We start from the raw sequence: 20329 nt of genomic DNA, 5'->3' as shown, positions 1-20329 counted from the left end.
GAATGCTATCATTTTGACCCGAAGTAAACCAATTTGCTGAGCTCTCATCCAGAGTGGAGAGTGGAGAGTGTATTGGTCTGTCTGTCACCCCAGGCCGGCCCCTGCCAGGGAGAAGGGGAGTAAGACGGAAGACGGATTGGAGAAGGGTCCTGGTTAGGGCTGGGGGGGGGAACTAGGATTTACATTTCATTTGGCCAGAGGGGTCACATGACAGTTGCAAGCAAACGCCCAGGAGAGAGACAGGGACCGAAAGAGAGAGACTAAGACAGAGCGAGAGAGAGAGGGAGAAAGAGAGACACAGAGAGAGACAGCGACAAACAGACAAGAGAACGAGAGGCAGAGAGAGGAGGGGTCTCTCGGCTTCCCTTGACACTGACAGTCTGTGAGACAGTCCAAATCTGCAGGAGAAAAAAAAAAATCCCTCTTTCCATGACATCAGGCAGCCAGGAATGGGGGTGGGGTGGGGGGAGATTTGAAGGGAGGAGAGGGGCTACAGCTGGTGGCAGCCGTAGTACCATCTGCTGCTGACCAAACCTTGCTGCTCCGCTTACACAGGCAACTTCTGGAAGGCCAGAGGAGTTGTTCACCATCAGTGAGCCAGTATGGCTTTTATCCTGATTGTCTCATGCATAATCATCTGGTTCAACACGATTTTCAAATCAATTCCTTGGCTTTAAGTCCACCGTGTTTGCATGTGTCTCTATACACACCACATTGTGTATACAACACAAAAAACTGCGAGTGCAAATTACCCAAACCCGACAACACACCCCCACACTCACACTCACTCACCCCTGTGGACTATTCAAGGGTGGCCTCCGGCACTCACCGTACATCTTGCCCTCATCAGACAGGATGATCTTCCGGCGGCCACACGGTGGGTAGATGGCCAGCGCCTCCTGGAAGCTCTGCTCTATGTCGGGGCTCCACACGCCCTCCGCGTCGTGGTCCAGGGGCTTATCGGCCGAGTCGCTCAGCCTGTCCATGTCCTCCGCGGGGCTCTCGCTGCCACTCCAGCTGCCGGGGTCCATGGTGGCGCTAAGGGGTCAGGACTGTGCGGGCCGAGGCCTGGACCAGACTAGGGCGAGCCCTGGAGGAGGTAGTCGGGCACACAGGGAAACAAACACAGACGAGATCAGATAAGGACACGCACACACCCACAGAGAGGCTGTAGCTGCAAATGCGTAGGCAGCTGCCTCCAGCACACCCAACACCAAAATGCTGCCCAGGCCCGCAGCCCCAGAAGATCTGAATAGGGAGGAGAGCGTGCAGACACAGCCAAGACAAGGCCAGTCGAATTGAAGCAAGTGACGTCAGTTGGGTTCATCAAGGAGGTTAGGGGTTTCAGTACCGCTCGTCGTGTTTTGAGGGTCACGATCTTCACACGGTGGGGACACAGTGGAGTGAGTTATGTAGAAGCTAAGATGAATTCTTCTTAAATGATGAATAGCATAGCACATTCTTTCAGGTTGACTCATCTTCCGTTGGCGTTGCTTCGAGAAGTGTCAGTCATAGGAAGTAACTTGAGAGTGACACGATTGAGTTTGGCAGAGTCAATTAAACTATTTAGATAAATATGTGGCATAAAAACATAAATAGCTTTGTTTTTTACAGAAGGCCCAGCTCTAAGAAAGCCTAACAGCTTTGGAACAATTTTATACTTGTTTTGCCATCAACATAAAGTACTTCTTTGAATGTTAAAGAATAAAATAGCTTTTTACAAATATATATTATATCGGTACATAACTAGATAACATATGGTAAATGAAACATTAAGGAACTAACTTAGGGCATCTGGCCACCTGAGAACAGGTCCTTGTTGAGGCATTTACAGCACTTAAATGTGGGCTGTTGTTTTAAATGTCCAATTACATGTGTTTGTATTGTATTTCCACATAAATGTTTAAACCTTCTGCAGCAGTTGCCTTAATCTCCCCCCTTTTCCTCCACCCTACTGCTGCTGAGCTCCATTCTTTCTAAGCAGCACAAGCTGTCGGAAAGTGGAAATAGCAGCATATGTTTCTTCTAGCGTGTGTCAGTTCATGAGGGGTGCTGGGAGGGGATGGTGGTGAGGGGATGGCTGATGGGGGGGAGGTGAGATGGGAGGCAGGCTGTTGGGGGGGAAAAAGCAACAAAAAAAACCTCCCAGCATAGAGTAGGGAGGAGGGATTTTTTACTGAATTCCGTTTTTGTGTGCTTTCCTGCTGACTCTGCAGAACCAACTCACAAACCGATGAGGGAGGGGGGGGGGGGGAATTCCCATTTGGACCACTAAGAAGCATGGACCCTCTGTTTGTCTATTGCTTCACACCAACCGGCTGAATGTTACTCAAAGTAATCAGTGTTAAAAGTGTGTTGATTGTGGTCCAACGCAATGATGTAATAACGACAATGAGTGCTGTACTTAGATTAAATTTAAAAGACAAAAAATGTGTCATTGACAAACTAAAAGACTCGTCAGCCGCAGCAAAATATATGGCCCACAATGGAAGTACTCTTCATTTACCTTAATCATCGATAATGTAGTATTTTATCCAGATTCATCCTGCATGGGCCGTATATACACCACGTGTATATTGATTTCACGCAGGCCTATTTTGCCATTCTCACGGCCACAGGTGGCATGCTCACACTTCACACGAGGAAATGAATACTGCTACTGTGATGCTTGATGAATTATTGAACCAGCAACTCCACCCTTTAGCCTGACACAAAAACTATACACTCCACAAATAACTATTGTGTTCAAACTTCTGAATTTAACTGTAGTGGAATCGATGGCGCTTTTTAGAAATGCTACGTCAGTAGTATGCCAGTTTGTTCGACTCATACGGACACATATCTCCATGAATCCATTACTGGCCGTGTCTGATGGAGAACGAATATGAGGGAGACAAATTGTGTTGTCCACCTATTAAAGCCTTAATCTCATTCATATTGAACACGTCGCAAAATACGGTCGGCTCTTTTTGCAGAGCCTTTCAGTGTGAATGGTATCTATGGTGCCATGTTTATAAAGACGGTGTTATTAAAAGAGACACGGATAGGTTTCACCCCATGATGGACTGGCGTGCAGCTCTCGATAAAGTTTCATTGGATCGAAATTTATAGGAAATGTATGCAAGCCTTAATAAACCACTGTACTGGAATCTTTCATCCTTACGCGGCAGTAACCCTTGAACATGTCATCACATTATTAAGACATGTTATATCTTCTAACACACACTATTTTATTTGTGGCTTAGACATCACTTAAAAATACTGTGCATGAGGAGTTAGCTTAAATAAGGAAGATTAAAAAGCATTTGGTACAAAACATCATCTGAGGAGAAATTTAGCATTTTTGTAAGCAAACAGAAAAATTAGAAACAATATTTATTAAAATAAATTAACACACCCTTTATGAAATGTCTGTGATTTCCTTGTGATCAAACTCACAGCAGGCTAGTGTGTCTTGCCATCCCTCAGCATACAATATTGTCTTTGGAGTTTGTCTGCAGGTGTGCATGTTTGTGTGTGCGTGTGGGAAATGTAAGAGTGAGAGGGAGAGCGAGAGTATTGTTATTGTCCGGAGCGCTTATCAACAGGCACAGAATAATGAAATGATGACAAGATAGCGTGTATTACAGAACATGTGAATGTGTATGTTATTAGTAAGACATTAAATAGTCATTATCAATAGTCATTTATATGGTATGTTATACATGTTATAAAATAACATAATAGTGCTCCATAGAACTATCTCTGTATGTTCCTTTTTTGCTTTGCTGATGTTTAAATGTCTATATGTTTGTGAACAAAATATATGAAAAGAGTTATCTATGTATTATCTATGAATAACATTATAAATTCCTCCAACAGACAATCAACATGTTGGTATTATCTCTAACTTCAATCAAATACAGAGGTCACCGGCTTGTCTCATATTTTACAGAACCATTGAGAGTCTACCCACCACACGGCTACAAAGCCTGGCATTCTAGTTTTATTTACAACAAAACTGCTTACCAAAATATGCTTTTGTGTATTGGCTAATAATGTCTCTAGCTAATAAAAGACAGCAGTACTGTATCTTTAGCGGGAACGGGAGACAGAAAATATCTATATGTGGAATGACTTTGCATCCAATTATTTAAAAACCAAAATTCCAGTGATTAAGAAAATAAACATACAATCTTTACATACGAAGGCTTCCCTCAGGTAAGAGAAAAACAGAAATGCGATTGACATTTCAGGGGTACATGTGTCTCTCCCATTCCCCAACCCTGTACTTCCTTGGAGTCTATACAGAATCCTTTCTGGTTCCGTGTTGCCATGCTACTGTGGCCTATGTGATCATAGATCATTAATTCTCCAACAACAGACCATTAAGTAGAGGGAATAATTATCACCCCATCACGGCTAGCCACAGAACTCCAGCACTCTGCCTCTCGCTTGAATTTCTGTGCTTTCTCAAGAATCAACATCATACAATGTAACGTGGCTTTAATCACCACTTTAATGGGAAACCTAATAGAAAAAGCAAAGAACTACATAGAAGGAAAGATGTGGATTTTTATGACGGGGAGTTTGTCCACAGATACGTTGATACGTGGGCAACGGTTTTGTCGCTTTGAAAGGGATATCTTCCAAAAATTAAAAAGGCTATACGAGGAATGTGAGATTACTTATGCAGTTTATTATCCTCTTATACACAAGAAAAGTAGCATTGGTGGTGATAATATTTTGTTTCCCCGGCTATGCCTAGCTACATTGGTGAGGATAACTAGCTGCTGTGCATTGTTTCTTTTGTGTACTATGGCTACTTTGGAGATGGGAGACGTGTGAATAACATGGCGGAGTTGCCTATTGATGTGGTCTCTAAGTGCTCTAGAATCCCAGGCCTAATTATGACAACCGGAGGAAGGTATGAATGTCATCTGTAGAAACACATGAGGCCAATGGATAATTGCACACTCTTGTCTTTACAATGTGGGAACCATGGAAATAGACCTATTTGTGTGATGGGGGGAGGGGAGGTGACAATGCAACACGTGTGTGTGGTAGTAGGGGAGTGGGGTAGCTGTGACATGGCATTAAGAGAGATGATGCTTATCGCCAGATTACATAAACCACTCGCCTACCTGGAATCCAACTTCTTAAATTAAGAGAAACCCATTTTACCCATCAGGCGCAGCAAGGTAATGAAATAACGGATGAGAGGTCTCAAATGTAATTTTGCTCTTTTGTGCCCGTTATCTTGGAGGGTGCAATAATGACTCTGTGAATGACTTCCGTGCACCCCATAATGGCCCACAGCAGTTAAGTCCACAATGTTGAAAACTATAATCACCAGGTGATTACAAGATTCTGCATGTTGTAAAGACATATCCTGGCCCTCTTAATTACTGCTGCTGTCAAAAGTATTCCATTTAGTCTTTGCAGAATATGCTTCCCATAATACACATTCACAATGACAAACATAGATGGAATTCCATTTACACTTTCATGATGTCATTAAAGCAGGTTAATTAACTCTGGAATAACACATCCATCAGTGAAGACCTACGCATGCAATGGTAAAGAAAGGAATCTTCTGAAATATGTGCATGTAAAATCTATGGAAATAGGCTATTTTATTCCTTTATCTAGTGACAACATTGAGCATAATAGTTCAGCCCGAACCCACCGTCTAGATTAAGCAGGCATAAAAAAAAAAACTACAAAGTATTTGACGGAATTACTAACCAGACCGCAAATGTATCCTAAGACAAAAATAAATTGAATGAGGAAAAAAAGAACACGAACCTCCAAAGTAATAATGGAAATATTTCTAAAGACTGTTCAAATGAAAGTGGCTGACCATACAAAGGACTATATCAAGTTTTAATGAAAAAAAAAATCTACAGGCTATAGAGTCCTAATGAATGAATGAGCAAGCTTTTCAATACCAATTTCCAAAGGTCCATTGGAGTCGCTGGTAAGCTTGCCAATGCTCTTCCAGTTATTGGCAAAGGCCATGTGTTTATTTCATGCCTCTTTAAACTTGCACGCTTAGGTGCAAGGAATCTGTCCAAGATCATCTCACTCAAACATGAGACCTGGATCCTTCCAACCAGCAGCTGTCTGGACACTGGGATCAATCTCTGTCAGCGAAGCCCATTGATTTACAGGTACTGTCAGCGCAGGCCTCCCTGCCTGGCTTCTACCTAAAAAAAGCTATAACTGTCGTGACGTGAACAACACAAGAGATGTCCAGTCCAACAAATAGGCACTGGTTAAGCATATCTCTCCTTATTCTACTAATACGTCCCTGTCCTTGGGTGTCTAACATCCCTAAAATTCAGATAATACGTAAATAATAATTTCCTTTTCTGAAAAGAAGCTTAGAAAATATTTTTCTTTCAAAAGAAATATGCGATGCATTCCAGACTGCATATACTCCAATGTGACGCTGGTGTGGAGAAAGGCAGAACACGAGAAGCTCAGGAAATTGAAGCTGTAAATAAAGGTCCATCAGATAAAGGATCTCCTGACAGTTATGAGAGCAGAGCAGAATGAGACCCGGGCCGCTGGCTCATTCAAGACACGTGCGCACGGGTATGACAAAACAAATCATAGAAATGAGAAGGAAGGCCACCATTAGCTTTGGACCCTTCCGATGCCTCCTTCTCGTGGTTCTCATCGCCTCCACCACCTCCTCCTCCTAAATTACTTCACTTCATCGCTAACCTTTGACTACACTTTGGGTTGTAGTTGACCTGCATCACACATGTAAAAGAGCAACAGTCAAAAATCTTTTTTTCCCCCAGCCAGATGTGACTTGTTGCACCAAGACGGTCAGTGTGCGTCATATTCAGTTTTTTTTAATGAATAAACTTATCTTTCATAAGTTTCAACCAGGTTTTTTTTTTCTACAATAAGCAACATTGTTTTCTCCCAATCCATATATGTCTACCAAACAAATAGCTGCATCACCAGGGCCATAAATAGCCAATTTGATCTCTGGATCTTTGATTCAATCTGTATTGTGTACCTTTTCTCCACCTTTTCCTACTAGATGGAGGAACTCTACCTCTGCACATTAAGACATGCCTTCCTAGGAGGCAATTCTTCTTAAATCTCCTGGAAGCCAATAAATAGCCAATAAAAATGTTGAGCAAGAGATGAGGCGTTAAAATGTATTGCGGTGGTGAGTGGTGGATCTGCTGACCAAAACAATAAGAGACAACTAGTGGACCACCATGGAAGTCCTGGCACTTAGGGAAGCCTAAGCATCAATTTGTCATCCGCTAGACAGTGCAATTCTTTGGAATCCATTGGTTGCTTGTGGCCGGTTTAATTGGGCTGGCAATAAGACAAAAACTTCAGAGAAGATACATTGATTTGTGTCTGCTTTGATCATACATCATCTATAGGAATTCAATGTTTTAGGATGTAATAGGGATTGTGGTTTGGAAGGGGGTGGATAGGTTATATTTAAATAAAAGCCACACATAAAAACACTTTTAATGAATGTAATCTGGTCCATTTGTGCAATGGCTGCAAGATTTCCTTCCGTCAGCAGGAGGCTTGAATCCAAGCTCCTACTGCTTCTATGAGCAACGCAAAAGAAAGTTGGTGAGGTTTCGAATTCCTGCTTTGATTGTGAAAGAACTCTAGCGTTTATGGGGGTTTCAGAAACTGACTCATCTAATGATTCATGGATTATATATTGCTTTTCATCTGCGTCTAATCAAAGTCAAAAACATCATGTTGTAGGTTTTCTCCAAATAAGGATGGGATTTCAGCAACAAATGGTAAAAATTATAACTAAATGACTGCTCTCTCTCTCTTTACTTTCAGAGGAAGGATAACATTATTTATTTAAACAGTCTTCCATTTATTTTAACATTTCTAGTGATAAAAACATCTTACGTTCATTCTCACCATTATCTTAAGAAGATCACAAAAAGTTTTGGACCCGTGTGGCTTGCCATAGAAGCATCAGTGGAAACTCACGCTCTTTACGATGAAGTCAAACCGTGGATATGGATGGACATATCCTATTTACCATAACAATATCTATCATGAAAAAGTAATATCCCACTGCCAAACACCCCTTTGGCCTTGTCAACCGGGGCTGGGGTTGTTGACAAGGCCAAAGTGCACTCGGTAGCTGGCAGTCATTTTACGACTGCGGTACTGAAGCAGATTTACTTAGATGACGTCAGCGGCTTTGAGCCTGCTTTTCCTTTTTGGTGGCATTCTACTCTGGCCTCATTGGGGCCCTGCTCTTAGTACTTCGCAGCTGCCTTTACTCTACAATTCCCTTTCTAACCCTGGGTTTACCTTAGGGCACACACACTCTGAGTCCCACTGGATTGTTTCTTTCATTTTCTTTCCGGCCAGCCTTGACTGCTAAGAGGCTGGCATTTGGACTTGCTTTGATGCCTGATTTTTCATCCTTGTAACGATTAATTTCCTTAATTTAGATTTGAAGAGATAACAGATAACGCGGGGATGACATATGTTTTAGTGCAATGTTTCTGAAATAAAAGAAGAAAACCATTGGAGATTAGATAATGGAAAACAAAAATAGTATTTGACGTCCTTTTTGATTTGTACATTTGGGTTAAAAAAATTGGTTAAATGTTCTTGTTTTTTGCTGGAAATATAGCAACAAGAATTTGATTAAATAATATTTTCCTCTTGCTATGGTTCAGCAATGAATTTTCCATATTAAATAGTTTTGAACTTGCTCCAAAAACCAACATCCACATGAGTACCATTTGAACACACATATCTATCGATTTCTCAACCAACAAGGATTTTTTGATGGCATCTCATTTGAAGTTGGCTTATTCCAAAATCCCACTTTCTAGTCACTTGTCTTATTGAAGGATACGCATCTATAACTACATAAGTGATGCAATTGAATGATAGCTGTGAGGCTTCTGATAAGCATTATCATTCAGTGTTTTTTGATGGTTCTTTAATACATACGACTTTAACTGTGAGTGTGACCAGAGTGGTGGTCTACAGAGTGCACTGTTAAATAAATACACCAACGGTTAAAATGCGAACGTCATTTTAAACCTGATTTATTGCAATGGTTGAAAGAGAGTTTTTCCTCCTGCATAAGATTTGCATTTGATTTGATGTTAGGCAGGGTAAGTTATACAGATCAATGTGAATTATATCTTTATAATAGAAAAGAATGGTGATATTTAATGATGGTTAGGTCTATATGATACCATTTATCTATAGCTATCTATAGCTATCGGTATCAAAGGTTTCCATTAATTGCAGTATTTCCGTTCTACATGTTAAGACCACACTATAACAATCCACCACTGGTTATATAACATATGTTAACATCATTACAGCATTGTTGCTAAAAAACTACTTCAATGATGGGCAGCCAAAAAAAGAGGCTGACAATAACCATGCAACTGTGTTCATAGAATATGTAAAATAATCAAATGTCAAACAATGGGGCATTATATAGTAAAGGATTTAACAATGATTAAATGTGACTAAGTTAGTTTTGAGTGATACATAAGAGCTCAAATCCGAATTTTCAAAGTAGGGACTCGTGTTTCAGCAAAGACAATATCCTATTCTTTTGAAAATGCCATTCAGGCTATCTTCCAACAGGTCCAATGGTTGCATAAGCTGAAAACAAAGCATCTTTTGCTCCCTCTATTTTTCCTTTTCAGGCAGATTTACATCTTGTTTGGAAGTCTGAAAGAATACAAACTGTACGTTTTAAATAGCAGCTAAATTAATTAATGAATGTGTCCCTAGCCATACTGAAAACCTATTTGAAATGTATGAGAAACCAACATTAACACTAATAACACTTTTAAAATTGCCTTTTTTTGGAGTCAATACAATTAAGTATAAATCTACCTGAAGATAATTGTGTGTTGCCCAGGGGCAAGAGATGCAATTTTCAGTTTTGGACATATATAGGTTACCATTTGTACATTTTAAAAAACACCAAAAGAATTTCAACAGTCCCTAAAATGAATCACTCTCCTGTTCACTCTAGCTGATAACTGCTGCTGTCATGATAGGTTAAATGAACATGATCTTAATAATAACATGCAACAATGTTCTACATATGGCATTTAAAACAACACTTTGGAATTGATCATAAAGGATGTTTAGAAAGCTGAGCTGACTTGATGGATTTGTTCAAAAGAGAAAGTCTAAAGATTGTATATCGATGAATGATCACAATCTGGAACTGGAAATATTACATACATATCATCACTGATGATACCTGTTAACTACCGCATATTACCATGCATTTTTAAAAGATGACACTCAAATAATGGGCAAAGTATGGCTGAACTAAATTCCAACCCTGTCTCTGCCCATTGTCGAGTGCAGACCATTCTCTCGGTGCGATCAGTCGCCTACTACTTTAGTTTTAGCTGAGCAGGCATATCCCGAAAAAAAGGCGGATATGGGAAAAAGGGAAGCCCAAATAAAGGCTGCACAACAGCGTTTGGAAACATAGGCTATCCGTTCGTATAACCCTATCCATTTCATAATTTGCTGTACGGATTTCCCATGACACACCGTTTTGTTTTGGAATAAATAAAGAGTTGCTTAAAATAAATCAATTGCACGCCACTTTTATTCTGAAACATTGGTCGGAATCCATGCCAACTTGACTTAGAAGAGTAGGCCTAAATAACCAGGACATAAAGGAAAAAATATATATTCTGATATTGTAAATATTGTTGTTTTGCGAGATGGAACTATGTGTTTTTTCGCCAGGCGAGCGAGAAGTGTCTGTATCCTTCTTGCAACATAGGAGTTGAAGCTGGGCTCAATGTGGTGTGTAACATGGAGTAGAAGGCATTCCGGTATCCCGGTGGAAAATAAGGGAATATACTCACACAAACTTCGATGGCGATCAGAAAAATGCACAGCCAGATGTGTCGAAGCAACAAGTCTTGCAACGCGGTTTGGTAGTTTCCCGAAAATTCTCCGATGAAATCTCCAACTCCCGGCGGCGGATCCAACTATGGAGAGGAAAACACCTCCGTTTTTATCCGTCATCTTGTCCAAAAACTCATGCAAGCGCTACTTATCGTTTGATTCTGAAAAATCGGATTTGTTTCTGAGACTCTCCGATGTTCTGTCACGCCACCTCTGTGTATTATACGCGTAAGGTATAGGGCGGTGTGGTCACGCTTCTTCCCAAAAAATTTAAAAAATGTCAAAGATTTTGGTGCCATGTCAGTGCAGTCTCCCACAACACTGAGCGGACAAAGTGAGCACCCTGTTGCAACACCGAGGAAAATCGGCCATCTCATCGATGGAAATTCTTTAAACAATATGGGACGAACTGATTAGAATCGCTACGTCGCTATTTTAATAAAGACATAATGAAGAAATATTTCAAGCGCATGATGTAAACCCACTACGAGAAGAAGTCTGCGATCTGTTTGCATATCATTAACTACGTTGAAACTTACCTCAAACACATCCGTTATTGACATTCATATAAATCACCTCTTGAGATTTTTTTTCAGATGTCATATTATTGATATTGGAGAACTGTGTAAAGTTATTGTATTGTTTCTGGGCCAGCCAGGAAGGTGTACGTAAAACGCAGTCGGACTGACAGAGATGCGAAGAATGCTCGGAATGAGAACAAGAATGAAATGAACGCAAAGAGCGAGTTTGCATTGGGGCGGAGCAAAGGTGTCGTCATCCCCGATCCCAGCAGTCGTGTTGATAACATGGACACGGGGCAGAATCTGGAGGAGTGACCTCACATGTCGGCAGCCGTATAAATAGACTACAATTTTGTTTTAATACGCCTGCATTTGAAGTCAGGGCAAATAAATAGTTGAAAGAAAAAATGACGTCATATGCGGCATAAACAATAATGATTAGGGCTGTGTATAATATAAATCTGGCCACGTGTATCATATACACAAAACAATTCAATGTTTAGTGCAGTTGGACAATGTTACTACAGAGATATACTATTTAACATGAGTTGATAGTTTGGTATCTAGATAAAATCGCCCTGAACACCGTTAACAACAATGCTTTGTATGGTTGAACTTGAACAACAAAGCAAAATACACATTTTATGTGAAGTAGGCCTACTATAATAATCATACGGTATGAATATTGTATAAAGCATTTTAACATTGCTCTGTTCAAAAATACATACTACATAACTACTCCAACTAAACTATCTGTACTAAAATGTACAGATATGAGTACAGCCAATGATTGACTGTATTTGGTTTCTTGAGATGCCATGAGATGAAGAACACGATATACGAAGACAAATTACAGCCTTCTTCAGGCTATCTATCAAAACACCTGGCTACACACACACACACACACACACACACACACACACACACACACACACACACACACACACACACACACACACACACACACACACACACACACACACACACACACACACACACACACACACATACACACACACACACACAGACACACAAACAGAAATATATTGATCTGTATTCCTCCTTACAGAGACAATGCTCACTGCTGAGGTATTTGCAAGCCCAACCCACCATTCAAGATTCAAGATGGTTTTATTGTCATATGCACAACAATTACAGAGCAGTCGCTGGCAATGAAATTCTTTAGTCTTGGTCTCATCAACAAAATCCTCTGTGATTGGCCACAGCCCATCAAGAGAACCAAACAGACAACTATGCAACAATGTTAATAACAATGAGATTCTTTCAGAGGTGGTGAACAAATTTTTAGTTTTTGAGTATTTCTGCAGCCTCCCTCCTTGTCCTGTCTAGCGTTGTAAACCCCAGATGTGTATGATTTTTTTATTAATTTATGTTGTTGGTGTATCTTATACTTTAAGAGGAATATTGTGTTAATCTTTCCCCAGGTTATGTAATGTAACAGCAATACTGTCGTAGATTATTTAGGATGGTTGGCCCTTTTCCATTAAACTATTGAAGTCAGGGCTGGGTCACGGTTGTGTACGAGAAAAAAACTCTGATGGGATATTGTGTTGCTCTTTCACCAGAAATAAAAGGTCTGGGTGACCAAAAGTCAATTCTAACTTTAAAATATCCCCCACGCATGGGGACACTTTCCCCCAGGAGGAAGGAGGTTGAGAGGAATGGGTCACCTGTCAACAGGAGGGTTGCTTGTTAGAACCTCACTGCCTCCGAGCTAAGTGCTCATGGCCTTGTTCAAATTCCACTTGTGCCCCAAATAGTGCACTATTTGAGTTTCACCATAGTGAAGTGGTGTCCCAAATGTACAAATCAAGTTCAGTCTATTAGTGCACAACTTGATACCCAAGTCATGTTAAAGTCATGTTCAACTGAGGCCCACTTATTTCCTCACTATATCCCATGATGCAACGTGGTTTTCGTTGTCATTGGATTCATCCAATAGAGAGGATCCTTAACATACAGGATTACAAATACACGCCATGTCGATGGATTTCTGGTGAATAATAAGTATCCCAATTCCCCCTCAATCCCTGAATAGTGTACTATATAGTGTTCACTATATGTAGGGAATAGGAAAGAGGAAACAAGTGACCCTGAACAAGCTTTCCCCTAATGAGATGGCTGTTGCCATCTTCAATGGTCGACACTGTTGGGGCTGGAGGCATTCATTGTTAAAGCTCCTTGACCCAGGTCAGAAATAATAAATGTATACTGAATAGGAGTGATGTAACTCAACCCAGGTCAGGAATTATACATTTATACAGAATAGGAGTGACCCAACAGGATTTTAGCACATCCTAATGTTAAAATTCAAGATTTGGAGGGGTAAAGGTTATGTTAGAATGATTCTAATTAATGTAACAACGTCAATCTTGTTGGCATTATCATCATAGTCTGATGTTACAGAGAATATAAACCACCTTTTGGATCTGCTGTTTTAGATCCCATACAGAGGAATCAAAATACGCACTATCCATAATATCGGTGGTCCTTGGGTTAATAGGGCCCCACTGCTCTAGGATGGAATTACTTTGACTCTGAGCCTGCTGTTCCCTGCTCAAAGCCTCCCAGGGAGGCCAAGGAGCAATACAATTAGCCTGGTTTAGTTTTTTTACTGCAGATCGCCTGGCCTGCGACCCTGGCTAATCAGATGGGCCTGTAAGGCCAGGTGCAGACCTTTTCCTGGTATCCTCTTCCACTCAAAAACAGCCACTGACTGGCCTCAGAAACCCCTAAAATGTCTACCAAATCTCGGCAAATGCCCCCTTGTGGTGATATATTTATTTAACAGATTTTGTATTTGGCGTCTTTGTGATTAAACTGCAGTGCGTATCAAACTATATTCACAATTATGATGTGGCTGTTGGACTTGTTGTAGCATAATCTCCCTGGCTCAATGTAAAACTGTTGTGCCCTTATCAGATGTTGTATTACTATTTGAAGAATCAAGTGGTTGGATCTGATGACTTTACTCTCTTTGTATTAACAGTTTCCTTTTGTTGATGACACATCCTCTTTGCAAACAAACTAAAATAACATTGGAATTTGTTTTTAGATATTGGTATCGTATGTAAAAAGAAAATACATAACAAGATATATCTAGTACGAATGAAACAAGCAGATGACGAAACAATATATATATATGCCTGATCATTTTGTTATTTTCTAAATGCCCGTCTTTGCTATAGTTCAACTTTTTCTCTTTCTCCCTCATTCCTATCCAATGCTACAGTCGGGCGACTTCTTTCCAAGCAACCGCTTAGCTTCTTGTAGACTAAATGTTTGAGCACTAAATGCCCTTCAATACAGTTCTGTAACGCAGTGAAGATATGGATCAATGGGATGTGCCTTTGATGTCCATCTCTGTACTCGGAGGCATGCCCGCTGTATCCATTCCATAGAAAAATATGACTGAAGAGGCCCAGATGACTTGATAATTGTGCCATCATTGCTCAGCAGATCACATCACTACGATACAGCTCATCGTGTAGATGAGTGCACGTCTTTTATTCTATTGTGAAAGACCAATGTTGACCTCTGTTTGCCCAGCATCACTCAATGTTCTCATTCTGCAGTGCTTGAAACAAGACGCTCGGAAAACATCAAGCATCCAACCGTAAAGGGTGATTTATAAACTTTAATATTGATCTCATCACAAATGTGTATACATTATCTGGATGTCACAGAGGTGACTGGTAGACCTATCACAGTATAATAGGCAGGAAGATTATCTGCTTAAGAAGGGAAGAAACACTGAAACACAGATAGCAAACTTGAACAAAAAAAACGACTTGAACCAAGTATTGGAATATGGTTACTCCCTCGGCTTCATCTTCAAGGAACGCTATTTCTTTCTCTTTCCCTTGCCATTGTTTTCAAGGGAATGTCAAACCACCCTTTCCTACAGACAGGGCCCAGAGTGTTAACTCATTCTCATTCTCGAAGGACATTATTATTTCATTTACATTGTCATTAACTCATTAAGGAGACACTTTAATCCAACAACTTGACAGAAAGTACAAAGGCCTTTCTACATTTTACAACCATTAATACATTATCCAATTATCAGCAGTATAATGCGTTTCATTTCAAATCTGATCAAGGTGTAACAATGATAATGCCATTGTTTAATGGAACTACAGAAGTAGATTTTTGATGGATTGGGGATAGCTATGCATGATTAGAAATAGTGAAAGTAACTATTTTGTTCTACTGCTTCATGAAATATCAGTCATGCCAAGAAGGCCATGGTCTATGTCTGTTCTCTGAAAATTCACTTCACAAATTATTTGAAAGCAACCACGTGGAAACTGCTCTTTGTCAAGATGTTTAAAATCATGGGAATTACTGTGCTATGCGTTAGATGCATTTGGTGATCAACCTATTTTCACCTGAAATGTCTATTGCACTTTAGCTAGTTATACCCCAAACCGGCTATAAGCCAAGTCATTTGAATATTCAATAGAATGTAGGACACAGCCATTAACACAGATTATTGCATATCCAATGTTTGAAATGTGATTAGAACCAGATGTGCATGCAGATTGTATCTGAGGCGGAGGATTTTCGCATATCACACAAAAGCATATTTCTAGAGAGGAGCTTTATGTCCTGCCATCAAAAAAGATTAAGCACAGCAGCATTTACATCCTCTGGCACACATACACTGAATATATTATCGTAAAACTATCCAGAGGACCCGTCACTTTCAAACTGTAATTGTTGCCCTTATTTCAGCCTATTTTTCATTTATCTTTCTTAACAAACTAGAGAATGCTCTTCCTCACAAAAGAAAAACTAAGTAAGATCAGGGCTTACAGGAAGCTCTGGCTCTTTTGGCTTGTTCCAAAGAAAAAGTATGAGAAAAGTATCTAAAACTGAAGAACACCCATTAAAAGAAACAGGGAGAGCGATGATTATCATTTCAATGGGGAGAGATTCTCCTGCTGGAGTCTCGGGTACAAATCAATAATGAACAGATGAAAGTGGCTTAACCACTCATAAATGATGTTAGTGGCTTAACCTGTAATAGGTATCAACTACTTTTTTCCCAGTATTAGTCTCTTCGATGTGATATTTTTCTGAGGAGGTTACGGCGAGAGAAGACCACAGATAAAGGGTCATAGATGTACGCATGTTCAGGGAGGCTTATTTCACATGATGAATAGAGTGATATAGAAGGAGAAATAGGTGGGTAATTACACCTAATGGCTTGAAATGCTCTGTTCAAGACATCTTTCTGCGTGGTGTCTGATTATTGGTGGTCATTTTCAGCTCTTTTATGAAAAAGCATGGCTCTTAAGGTTCTGGGTCCCGCTGATGATGAGTGGGTCATAACTATAGGCTATTGAAAATAAATTGTCAAATTCCCAACTTAAATGTCATGGGCTGGGAACACGTGAAAAGTCCAAGCTGTGCCTGTGGGTCCAGGTGAGTTTGGTGGAGGTGAGAGCATGCATCCATGCATCCGGGAACATTATCACACATCCATCAGTGAGGCGATATAGGGAAGTGATCGATTACATCACTGGGGAGAGTTACAGAGAAGGAACATTTAACATGGTTCAAATGCTGGTTACAGAAAACCTTTGGTTCCATACCAAAAGATTATGATTACCTTTATATACTTATATTCTATCCACAAGGTTATGATTATATGAGTGTAACTGTATTCTACATACAAGCCAGCTCAGGTTCCATTGTCAAACATGATGTTGCAACGTTATAGCCTGCAGAGGAAAATAGCTTTTTGAATAGAAAATTCTTCAAGTTCATACAGTGGCCTTTAAACAGTTCTTCTTAAACCATATATTGTCAGCTACCTTGTGGCTTGCACAAGGAAGCAAGTATAGTGTTTCCTTTACCGTTGATATTGGTTTTTCCAAAAAGTATTTTCTCGGGAACTATATACTACATGCAATTTTGAGTCGAAGTCCAAATGACTGCTGCTTTGTGCTCCATACAAAATAAGAGTTATTTGGCCTAATTTGACTCACTTCAAGTAACCATGATGACTGTATCTGGCTAGAGTATGCTCATTACACGGTCTGCATGGAAGACCTTATGGTCCACCAGATCTGCCAGCTCTTCTGAGATGTAGCTGATCATTTTAGATCTTATTTGAATCTATGGAATAAAAAGCAATTCCTCTTTGTTTCACTCAAGCTTTCACACAGCGGCAGTGGTTCATCTGTTAATTGGCAGCAAAGGGCACGTCTGCTGATGGTAACATGATATTCGATGTTGGCAGGAAACCGACACTCCCTGGACTGCGATTTAAAGAGTAGCGTAAAACACAGGAAGTTGCAAAAGTGAGTAAGACAAACAAAAACAATGTGACAAACACGGAAACACTTGAGGTGGGGCTAATTAGCCGGAGCCAGACGGTGACACACAAAAGATGTAGCGGAGGGTCCGGCAGTTCCCCTTAGAGGCAGGGGGGCTGCCGAGGCCTGGGTGCTGGGGTGTGGACCCCTGCCCGGGCCCCGGCCTCATGCCCCAGCTCCACAGCCCAATCTCTCAGAGCAGAGCAGAGGGATGCTGCAGCAGCTGCTGCCCCCCTCGTCACAGGACAACAGCCCCAAGCCCTGTCCTCTCTTATCTCCTCCCTGGATCCCCCCCCCCCCCCCCGGACCCCCACCCATCCCACCATCGTTGTTGGAGGACTATTAATCAGCTGTGTCTCTGTTTAAAATAGGAGTACAGGGCTGGCAGAGGGCCCGGACCCCCACCCTGCCGATCGCGGACCCCCTGACTAATGCTACTAATCAGTATAGGGTTCGGGCCAACAGCGTTTTCTTTTCTTTTTTTATCTTCCCGCCCGCCTCCAAGGATTTGGCAAATCCTGTCCTTTCACTTTACCACCAGGTCACGAGGAGCCATGGTGTTGTGTCCTTCCTGGCCTAATCCCCAGTGCTATCATGGATGGATGATGTTATTGTAGTTCCGAAAGAGCCTGTTTGTGTGGGTCTGTCTGTGTTGAAATATTTTACTCTGTATTTTTTGGTTGAAATTAATTATTATTATAATTAAATTAGAAAAAAATATGTTACTTTGGTTGTGTGGTTTAATATATTATATACTTGTTTATGCCACAGTGTGCCTCCATATGCTGAATTTTGATTATAATTATTATTATTATAATTATTGTAACCCACCCCTTAGGCATGAAACTCAGGACTCTGATTGCAATCCATAACTGTGCTGATTGACTGCATAAGTTAATGTGGAACACTACCTTTTTCTCTATACCTGAACATTTGTGTCAATAAAGTGACAGAAGAATGCCATGCGCTCCTTCCTAGCCATCCTACAAATGTCTTCTCAAGGTTTGATTTTATATTGCGCTGTTTTGGGGGGGGGGGGGGGGCGGTTGGATACTGCATCATTTGGCAAGGCCAGAACATGGCCAGGTCCTTTGATGCTGTATTTGTGTTTGAAAAGGAGCAAACGTACATGACAGTTTAGTTTACACAAAGATGCATAATTGGGAGTGCATTACAATACATGCCTACATTTCAGGAATGTTCTATGGCTTATCTTTATATAAACCAAACTGATGGAAGAGTCAAGGTTATTTTTTTGTGTGGCTGTTTAAGCTGTTCTAATTATTCTTCGAAAATCGACATTTGCATTACACATGAACAGAATGTTTTACTTCAAACATTAATATTTATACTGACAAACCATATGCCGTAAACAACTATCTATCATCATCGCCTTTAAGAGGTGTCAATGAGAGGCCTATTCAGCCAGAACCGGAACTTCTATTAATTTCTGCTTCTCTTGCCTCCTGGACACAAGATTATACAGTAGTGCTGAATGTGGCCATGAATGTGGAAAGTAAAATCGTCTAAGGTTAAATAGAAAAGTAAATCATGTTTCATGTTTCAAATTTCCACTTAGTCAAAAAGACTGACATGTCCACCTGTTTGAGATTGCTGTGTATTTACTTGAGTGAAAGAGAAAAAATAATGAAATCTTATATTTTTAGACTAATGTCGTTCTAGCTATTGTTTTTTCACCCAACTTCCCCTTCAAAGCCATTGTAATTTAAATGCAATTTCAGTCTAAGATTGCTGCTTTTCCCAAATGCTAATCATTGTTTATTGTAGAATTAATTTGCCAATCTGCTTTCTTTTAACATATGAAAACATTATTTGAAATGAAAAAAATCTCCCGGGTCGTACACATCCCCTTGGGGATCTTCGCAAACCCCTAGCAGCATATGAAACCAAGCTGTCAATATTCCTTACATACCTTTTCTAAGAATATGATCATACCCTTCCTTTTGAGGCATTTATTTTTACTCTCACATTCATTAAATTGCTGAACTTTTGTTAACCTCGACTCAACATTGTTAGAGATTCCACATTGCCCGAAAGAGGTTTATGGAATAACAAAAGATGCTATGAGGCATAGGAAGGCATAAGAGAGCCAATTTCTACCTCAACTCAGCAATTATTGGACGGCTATTCAATTTGAGAGAGTTGTACAGATCTATCATCAGAGCAGAATTTTCTATTACAAAAGATAATTGCCCACTCAATGTAAATTTGAGCTCTGTGAGTTTGTATATTTACTTCCTGTTTTAGCAGATGAGCAATAATGCAACTTTCCTTTTTCAGCAATATTTTGTTTACGAGCATGAAAATTATGGTGACATTAGAAGTGCATTTTGTCATAAATGTCCAATAACAAGCCAGGTGAGTTTATTTAAATCTTTACTTTATTTAAAAAACGGGCATGAATAGCTTTTATTTATACAACCATGAGTTTTGGGAAAATTGGGAGTTATGGTGATTTGTTTGTATTCTCTAGGTATTCATTAAGAATGTTATAACATAATAAACATGTATGGTTTAATATAG

The 20329-nt window shown here is 40.2% G+C and overlaps 1 protein-coding gene across 7 annotated transcripts in view; it reads right to left on the bottom strand.

Annotated features, from left to right (window-relative positions):
• Nucleotides 1-11646, bottom strand: part of tead1b (TEA domain family member 1b) — a 37012-nt gene extending 25366 nt beyond the window's left edge. For 5 of the 7 annotated variants that reach the window (XM_056607216.1, XM_056607217.1, XM_056607218.1 and 2 more), the window contains exons 1-3: nucleotides 11457-11646; nucleotides 10875-11000; nucleotides 830-1090 (exon numbers count right to left, since the gene is read on the bottom strand). In XM_056607216.1, coding sequence (XP_056463191.1) covers nucleotides 830-1031 — 202 coding nt within the window. In that variant the 5' untranslated portion in view covers nucleotides 1032-1090; nucleotides 10875-11000; nucleotides 11457-11646. The other 2 variants (XM_056607219.1, XM_056607222.1) reach the window with 2 other exon arrangements.
• Between the last annotated feature and the right edge of the window lie 8683 nt (nucleotides 11647-20329).

The sequence above is a fragment of the Gadus chalcogrammus genome, chromosome 14 (assembly GCF_026213295.1).
Source record: "Gadus chalcogrammus isolate NIFS_2021 chromosome 14, NIFS_Gcha_1.0, whole genome shotgun sequence".
NCBI classification, from domain to species: domain Eukaryota; kingdom Metazoa; phylum Chordata; class Actinopteri; order Gadiformes; family Gadidae; genus Gadus; species Gadus chalcogrammus.
Note: the sequence above shows the minus strand (reverse complement) of the source record. Positions and strands in the feature narration are given on the sequence as shown.